A 9,380-nucleotide genomic window follows, 5' to 3' on the forward strand; every position below is an offset into this window, starting at 1 on the left:
ATTACAGGCACACCTATCACATAACTATGTATCCAGACACATATATCATGTATAGTATAGCAAGGTTGTCCTCTCAATCTATATATATATATATATATATATAAAGATAAAAGACCGCTGCACTTCCATAAGGTGAAGAAATGTGTAGTCCTTTTATTAACCCCTGCGTCTCACTTGGAAGTGCCAGGTCTTTTTTCTTAGTTTGGCTGCCTCTGACCTGCGGCACTGCTCCTCCTCCTCCTCCTCGATCGTGCTGCCCTGATTTTCTTTAATATATTATATTATAGTATATGATATATTACCTATGTATATTACAGGCACGCCTATATCATATAATAGCCACGTATCCAGACACACATATAATGTATTGTACGGTAAGTACTTGCTTGAGTGCCCGGTAGGAAGTTGGGGGCGCAGGGTGACCCTAGTGAATAGAAGAGGTTACATTCAGGGCCCTTTAATCCTCTCAGTAAAAGAATAGCCATTTCCTCCATGAGCTCAGGGCCTCTGATCCTTTGTTCCCCGGGGAGCAGCGATCCCCCGCTGAGAGGACTGTTCACACCATCCTGCCTGCGCTTTATACTGTCCACACCACAGGTAACCCCGGTACTTTTTCTGTCATATTGTAGTTTGCTCCATTCATTACTTTTAATTCCTATGCGATATTTATGGGTAACATTTATAAATCTGATCACACTCAGTATCACCGGGAGGACATCGCCTATGTGCAGCCCTGTCACTATATCATGGACAGGGCTGTGACCCGCGGGTGACAGCAGGCTACAGATCGGTGATATGGGGCCAGTCAGCAGGTCAGACAGCCCGTGCCTCCACCATAAGTAACTACAAATGTGTGTTAGTGTGTGTAGTGTATGTATGTACTGTATGTATGTGTATATGTGTGTGTGTAGTGTATGTATGTGTGTGTATACGTGTCTGTATGTATGTGTGTGTGTGTGTGTGTATGTATGTGTATATGTACTGTATGTATGTGTATATGTGTGTATACGTGTGTAGTGTATGTGTGTGTATACGTGTGTAGTGTATGTATGTGTGTGTATACGTGTCTGTATGTATGTGTGTGTGTATGTATGTGTATATGTACTGTATGTATGTGTTTGATATGTACTGTATGTATGTGTATATGTACTGTATGTATGTGTTGTGTATGTATGTTTATATGTGTGTTGTGTATGTGTGTATGTATGTGTGTGTATACGTGTGTAGTGTATGTGTGTGTATACGTGTCTGTATGTATATGTATATATGTGTAGTGTATGTGTGTGTCTGTATATGTGTGCGTGCATAGTCTATGTGTGTAGAGTATGTATGTGTATACGTGTGTATGTGTGTACACAGCCCCAGCTGCAGGCGGCGGCCCAGGGCTGGGGGCAGGGAGGGGGCTCCGCTCTGCAGACCAGGACACCAGTAAAAATCTCTTTAGTTGAATAGAAGCAGAAGAAAGCTGTCCGGCCGCAATGGGCGCACAATACCAAATGTCGCACTCCTAACCAGGCTGGAGCTAGACTCAGCTGCTGGCGATAACTTCCCACAGAAACTTTCTGCTCTACACCTCTGTACATCCTAGTGGTATACATGTGTGATAGATAGATAGATAGATAGATAATCAAATAGATAAAAATCGAAGATAGATAATAGATAGATAATGCAAAAAACAAAAATAGGAAAAGAGGCAGCTCTCCACAAATCATGTGAAGGAAGGTGACCTGTCCTCCCCCAGGCAGCAGGCGACATCCGCCTATTTCACGTGATTTTTTGCGCCTCTTTTTCTATTTTGTTATCTGTGGATCCTGTCTCTGGTCCTTGGGGGGTGTCACCCAGTCATTTGTGGAGGGCAGAGTGCTGCTTCTCTTAGATAGATATAGTATAGTGGTAGTAGTAGTGGAATGATAGTAGTAGTAATAGTATAGTAATAGAATGATAGTAGTAGTAGTGGTATGATAGTAGTATTAGAATTATAGTAGTAGTAGTAGTAGTAGTAGTAGTAGTGGAATGATAGTAGTAGTAGTGGTATGATAGTAGCAGTAGTATTAGTATAGTAGTGGAATGATAGTAGTAGTAGTAGTGGTATGATAGTAGTAGTAGTGGTGGTAAAAAGCCTCCAGTAACCCTGATGAGCCGGGCACAATGGGGGAGGTTACAGCGCAGACTAGTTTATTGCCCCTGATTCCTCTCCTTCCTGCCCCTCTCCATAAACTGTGCAGCCGCTGGGGGCAGAGACAATGAGCCACGTTGTCTCCTTCTCACTGGCCCCTGGCTGGATTAGCAGGGACCCTGTGTGTGCTGAGGGGGCCACACTGGGGGGCATGGATCACCCCTCCCAAACCGGGCCAGCCCCTGCTCTTATGTGGAGAATCAGGCAAATGATGGCAATCATTACTGTTACCCAGACTATAGTTTATATAGGGCGATATTATTACCTGAAGAAAGGGCAGTTTTGGGTTATACCAGAAAATAACTGACAATAATAATAATAACAACAATAATGAAGCAGTAATATTAACCATATGCTAATAATGAAGCATGAGATGCGGAATGATTTATAAACAACCAGTTTCCATGTTTGCTGGATGGTCATTTGAAAGGGTTAATTGGAACCAATAATGTTATTATTACTATTATTATTATTATTTGCATACATTTTTGCATTATTCAGATGAAATCCACACCTTCTTTTTAGCACTTTTTCTTCTCACCACAAACCGCAACCCTCATAAAGGCGGCAGAATGAACAGCACTGCGTTTTTTTTCCAGCGTTTATTAATACCATTATTTAAAATATTACAAATAAAACCAATTACATCTCATGCATTTATAATGCAATCTAAAACGTCTCAGCGAAAGGTTTTTTCCATTTCAATGTGAAATATTCAGACTATTTGAACATTACAACAAGGAGTCCGGTCTGCAGGGGCTGCAAACTCTGTCGGGTTGTCGGGTCGTCAGTCAGCACTGGGGGGCAGGACACACAGACAGCTCGGGGTCACTCTGACACAGTAATACACCCGCTGGTGAATAAAACCCGGGGCAGTCCTCACTGACAGCTCCTTCACCATGGGTGAGATACCAGTTCATACCTATCTAAAGTCAAGCAAAACTAACCCCTCAAAGTGCAACTCCAGGGGGGCAAAGTGCAACTCCAGGGGGGGAGGAGGAGGGGGGCAAAATAATTAGAATTATATTAATAAAAAGACTGCAGTCACCTGCAACAAAGTAACTCCTCTGGACTCCTATATATATTTAGTGTCATGAATATACAAGAAAAATACTATACACCCGGCCATGGAGCCGGCCCCAGACGGAACGATTCTCACTTCATCCGTTATCCCCCCCCCCCCCCATCTACCAGTATAATGTATTGTCGGGCTCCGATCGCTCCACCATAGTAATTGACGACGACCAAATCGTTCCGTCTAAAGCCAGCTTCACCCGTGCCAGTGGCTCCAGTGCTGAGGACTGCTCTGTACCAGGTGAGGTGGGCACAACATGGCGCATGGGGGGTCAAATAAATTTCTAGAGACTAAAAATGACAGGAAAGGGCATGAGAAGACCCCTAATTCAGGGGCCCCCATCAGCAGACGGGGGGAAATGTCCACAAGTCCAGCGAGTGTGCGATCACCTGGAGAGCCCCACTACAATAGAAGTCTGTGGCTGGAGTTCTTCCATAGGACCGTCCAGTCCTGACGTCATGTTACTAGCGGGGCCCTCCAGCTGGGGGCCCCCGGGGCTCACTCCAGGCCGTTCCTCTCCGTGCTGTGCAGCAGCTCCGGGGAGTGGCAGGGCGGGCTGGCGGAGGGGCTGTGCTCGCTGTCGGTGTCGCTGCCCTTCTTGCCCCCGCTGCCCGCTCCGCCGGTGCCCGCGCCGCCCCCCGCGCTGTGCGTCTTCACGTGCTTGCTGAGGTGGTCGCTGCGCATGAAGCGCTTGTTGCAGACGGGGCAGGCGAAGCGCTTCTCCCCGGTGTGGGTGCGCAGGTGGCGCTGCAGCTCGTCAGAGCGGGTGAACCTCTTGCCGCAGAAGAGCCAGTTGCAGACGAAGGGCCGCTCGCCCGTGTGCCAGCGCAGGTGCGCCTTCAGATGGGACGTTTTGCCGTAGACTTTGCCGCATCCCGGGATGTGACAGCTGTGCAGTCCCTTCCTCCTCAGGCTGGCCCCCGCGGGGCCCAGCCGCTCCGCTTCTTGGCAGTTGGGGCAGTCACAGGTGGCTCTTCCAGAGTAGCGCCGGGCTGAAGAGCGAGGGGAGCCTCCTAGGGGCCCGGTGGGTGCTAGCATGGAGCCGGCTGAGAGCGGAGAGGAGGACGGGTCAGGGTAGGTCCCGGGGCCAAGCACCGGCTTAAATCCGTCCATCAGGTGCTGTCCAGCAGTGCTGAGAAGGTGACCTCCGGGGTTGCCCCCCGCTCCGCCACCTCCGCCACTGCCCCCGGCTCCTCCGCCGCCCCCCGTGGTAAAGTGTCCGAAGCCGGCGGCGGTGTAGTCGGAGCCGTATCCTCCGAGCGGGGAGTGCAGGGAGCCCTGCAGGGAGCCCGGGTGCAGCGCGGCTCCAGCGCCGGGGCTCTGCACGTCTATCCAGCCGGCTCCCACCTCCCACCAGCTGGAGGCGCTCCCGGCGGCGGCGGCGCTGACGTCCCCGGTGTGAGAGGGCTTGAACCAGGACTCGTAGGGGTGCGCCATGCCCACCCGGGGGTAGATGCTCTGCAGTCCGTCCACTGACGCGTGCACCTTGGACAGGAAGACCGGCTGGTGGTGATGGGACGCGGCCGCTGCTGCCGCCGCCGCCGCCTCCTGGGACCCCCCGCTGACCGGGAACACAGAGTACTCGTTAGCAAAAGGCGAGGCGGCTGACACCGGGCAGTTACCGCCTCCGCCTCCGGACGAGGTCAGGGAGAAGGCGCTGGAGCCCGGAGATCCCCCGCAACTGAAGGAGTCCGACACCAAGGCAGCTGCCGCCGCGGCCGCCGCAGCCGCCGCCGCCGCAGCCGCTGCACTGGAGGACGAAGAGCCGTTTCTGGACGAGCTGCTGACCCCGAAGCCGGAGAGGGAACCGGAGCCCAGGGTGCAGCTACCGGAGGATGAAGACAGGGACGAGGAGCGCTTCCACGGGTGGAACCCCTTCCCGAAGGAGCCGGAGCCGTCCGACAGGGAGGACGGGGACGGGGACGGGCTGCCGATCTTGTTACAGGTGGCGGCCAGCATGGCCAGGGGTGTGGATCCCAAGCGCGGCTCTTCCTGCGGAGAAAGGAGACTGTCAGTGAATGGAAACTCTGGCAGCTGCCGACAACTTCTTCTGTAATAACTCTGCTGACAAATGCATGTGTGCACAAGGTATTATTATACAGTATATACCGCCATATAGTAACTCTGCTGGAGAATACACCATACACCGTGTGCACAAGGTATTATACAGTATATACCGCCATATAATAACTGCTGGAGAATACACCATACACCGTGTGCACAATGTATTATACGGTATATACCGCCATATAATAACTCTGCTGGAGAATACACCATACACCGTGTGCACAAGGTATTATACAGTATATACCGCCATATAATAACTCTGCTGGAGAATACACCCTACACCGTGTGCACAAGGTATTATACGGTATATACCGCCATATAATAACTCTGCTGGAGAATGCACCATACACCGTGTGCACAAGGTATTATACAGTATATACGGGCATATAGTAACTCTTCTGGAGAATACACCGTGTGCACAAGGTATTATACAGTATATACCGCCACATAGCAACTCTGCTGGAGAATACACCGTGTGCACAAGGTATTATACAGTATATACCGCCACATAGCAACTCTGCTGGAGAATACACCGTGTGCACAAGGTATTATACAGTATATACCGCCATATAGTAACTCTGCTGGAGAATACACCCTACACCGTGTGCACAAGGTATTATACAGTATATACCGCCATATAGTAACTCTGCTGGAGAATACACCGTGTGCACAAGGTATTATACGGTATATTCAGCCATATAGTAACTCTGCTGGAGAATACACCGTGTGCACAAGGTTGTATCATTCCTACAGGTGTATAATACAGTATATATAACTCTATAATACCACTGCTGGAGAATACACCATGTGCTTAACTAGTATCATTCCTACAGGTATATTACACTGTGTACAACACCATATAATACATACACCGCCATATAATAACTCTGCTGACAAATACACCATGTGCACAACTAGTATCATTAGTGCTGGTGTATTATACAATATAAAGCACTCTATAATACACCATGTACACAATGCGATACCATTCCTACTGGTGAACAATACAGTATATAACACCATTTAATAACTGCTGACAAATGCATAAGATAGTACCATAAGTACTAGTGTATTACACAGTATATACAGCAATATAATACCACTGCTGGAGAACACACTATGTGCACAACTAGTATCATTAGTGCTGGTGTATTATATGGTGGATAGCTCTGTATAATGCACCATGTGCACAAGGTTGTATCATTCCTACAGGTGTAATATACAGTAAGTCCCGCTATATAGTAACACTGTGTGCACAGCTTCTACCATTAGTCCCGCTGTGTTCTATGAGGGGCCTGCGGAATATTACTGCTCCGTACAGGGCCCCACAGCATACACAGGCTGTGTCACCTCTGCTGCCATCATATCCCAGGGTTATACCGTGTAATAACAGGGCGGCACAGCATACTGGATATGCCGCAGATAACAGCGCTGCTACCGGTACTGAATGTAACCCATAGCACACAGTGTACTATACCTGCCTAATACCCGCATAGTGCTAGCATCCCACCTCTACAGCGCCCTGTGTACCTAGATAGATAGATATTGGATAATAGATAGATTACTGTTTGCCATGGACTGAGAAGAGCCTGATATACCATGGACTCCTATATCTCACCCTAGATGTGTCCCCTACCCAATTATTTCCCACTTGCTTTGGCAATGCAAAAATGTATTTAGTCATGCTAATAAAGCTGATTTGATTTGATTTAATATATAGATAGATAACAGATAGATAGATACTGTAGATATATAGATAGATAGATACTGTAGATATATAGATAGATAGATACTGTAGATAGATAAATAAATAGATACTGTAGATAGATAATAGATAGAGATTGATACTGTAGATAGATAGATAGATAATAGATAAATACTGTAGATAGATAGATAATAGATACTGTAGATAGATCGATAATAGATAGATACTGTAGATAGATAGATAGATAATAGATACTGTAGATAGATAGATAATATATAGATAGACGGACAGTAGAAATTCCAAAAGTAGCAGCACTAGAAAATAAGAATAAAGCAGAGGCACAAGCACCGGGTTGTTTAAATGAAGAAACTAGAAAATGGAAAAACCAGGAGGTAGACTAATAATGTTCTCACCTAAAATGGTTGTAACAATTTTAGATGAATAAAATAACTTTTTTTAAATAACTTTTTATCTTTTCAAATAATTCTGCCTGTGTTTTGAATTTTCCAGATAGATATAAAAGATAGATAAATAATAGATAATATATAGATTTTATATAATACTATTTCCTTGCAGTCCTATCTATCTGTTATCTATTATCTATCTAATATCTGTCTGTCTATCGGTTATCTATCTAATATCTATCTGTTATCTATCAGCACCATCATATAATTCATGTATTTGGAATATAGTTATTGGTTACATTAGAATTGGAGGAATATTGTTCGGGCTTCACTTTGTGCTGTTACTGATCCCAGTATAAACCCAACCAAGGAGGATTCTACATTATAGTCAGAGCTACACAGATAGGTGATAGATAGATAGATAGATAGATAGATAGATAGATAGATAGATAGATAGATAATAGACAGATATATAATAGAGAGATAGATATTAGATAATCAATAGATAGATATTAGTCAGATATATAATAGATAGATATTAGACAGATAATAGATAGATATTAGATAATAGATAGATATTAGACATAGATAATAGATAGATATTAGATAATAAATAGATATTAGATAATAGATAGATATTAGACAGATGATAGATATTAGATAATAGATAGATATTAGACAGATATATAATAGATAGATATTAAATAGATAGATATTAGACAGATATATGATAGATATTAGATAATAGATAGCTATTAGACAGATATATAATAGATAGATATTAGATAATAGATAGATATTAGACAGATATATAATAGATAGATATTAGATATTAGACAGGTATATAATAGATAGATATTAGATAATAGATATTGTACTATTTCCCACGCTCCTCTGTGCCTCCCGGTACTAATTACTGTCTGAGGTATTTGTGTAAAAACATTTTTTTCCGTTCATTTGTTATTAAATAATATTATTTCATAATCAGAAATGTGTAACCTAATGATAATGCGTCTTCTGTAGGATTTGCATGCGGTATCATATAACGCTAATAATCACAGCATATACACAATCTGCTCTCTAGTATCTCTCCATGTAGTGGAATAATAATTGTATATAAATACTAAAGTGGGTTCATTTCTCCTGTAAAACTATCGGTTTTTAACTTGCGATGAAGTTTGCGGTTTTCCCAGAAAACTTCCAGCTGTGATCAGAGCCGTGTGCCCGGAGCCGCCGGCAGTCCGGTCCGGTCCCGGTTCCGAGGTGTAGAATCCGCCAAGGTCCGGACATTCCGGCAGGTGAGCCGACATTCACACTGAGCGGTAGCGGACGTACCTGTGGAGGCTGACAGGGCTCCGGGGCGGTCACACGCCGGCCTCTTCTCTCCCTCACACTGCCGCGGTGACTGGAGGAGTGCTGCTGGCCCCCGGCCGGACGGCGCTATTATAACCCTGCACTGAGGCGGTAATAAAGACAAGCAGTCATGGCAGCACTCACCCCCAGCAGAGACGTGGCCATCCCAGCAGCGCCCTCCTCAGAGGATCCGTTTTATACGTAGATATCAGAGCTGGCTTTTTTTAGAGGTGTGCGATCCAGTGATCAGGTCCGCCCCTCCCGCACTATTGTAGCTCCTCTCCGGCTTTGAAGTACCGCTCTGCCCCGGCCAGCCAATCAGAGGCGCCGCAGCCCGGCTCAGGTCAGCCAGACGGGGAGCACAGCCCCTGCCACTGCCCGCTCAGCCGCCAGGGGGCGCTCCGGCTCCTACAAAGATCTGTCTCCGGCGGCCGCTCCTGGGACCTTAGGAGTTCACTCTGAGTCTGCAGCCCCCGCTCCTGCCCCTCCAGCTTCTTCTGGCTGCTTTCCCTTCTTGTGTTTTTTTTCCCCCTGAGCTACTGGCGGGAGATGACAGGAGGGCTGGGACTGACTACTGCTCGGTGTCCGGGGCCGACTACT

The 9,380-nt window shown here is 46.3% G+C and overlaps 1 protein-coding gene across 1 annotated transcript; it reads right to left on the reverse strand.

Moving 5' to 3' along the window:
* Positions 1–3,749: 3,749 nt before the first annotated feature.
* On the reverse strand, positions 3,750–8,945 carry SP8 (Sp8 transcription factor). The gene is made up of 3 exons (XM_044295158.1): positions 8,925–8,945; positions 4,433–5,243; positions 3,750–4,396 (listed from the first exon to the last, which is right to left on the reverse strand). The coding sequence occupies exons 1-3, from the start codon at positions 8,943–8,945 to the stop codon at positions 3,750–3,752; spliced, it is 1,479 nt and encodes a 492-aa protein (XP_044151093.1).
* Between the last annotated feature and the right edge of the window lie 435 nt (positions 8,946–9,380).

The sequence above is a fragment of the Bufo gargarizans genome, chromosome 5 (genome assembly GCF_014858855.1).
Source record: "Bufo gargarizans isolate SCDJY-AF-19 chromosome 5, ASM1485885v1, whole genome shotgun sequence".
Lineage (NCBI taxonomy): Eukaryota > Metazoa > Chordata > Amphibia > Anura > Bufonidae > Bufo > Bufo gargarizans.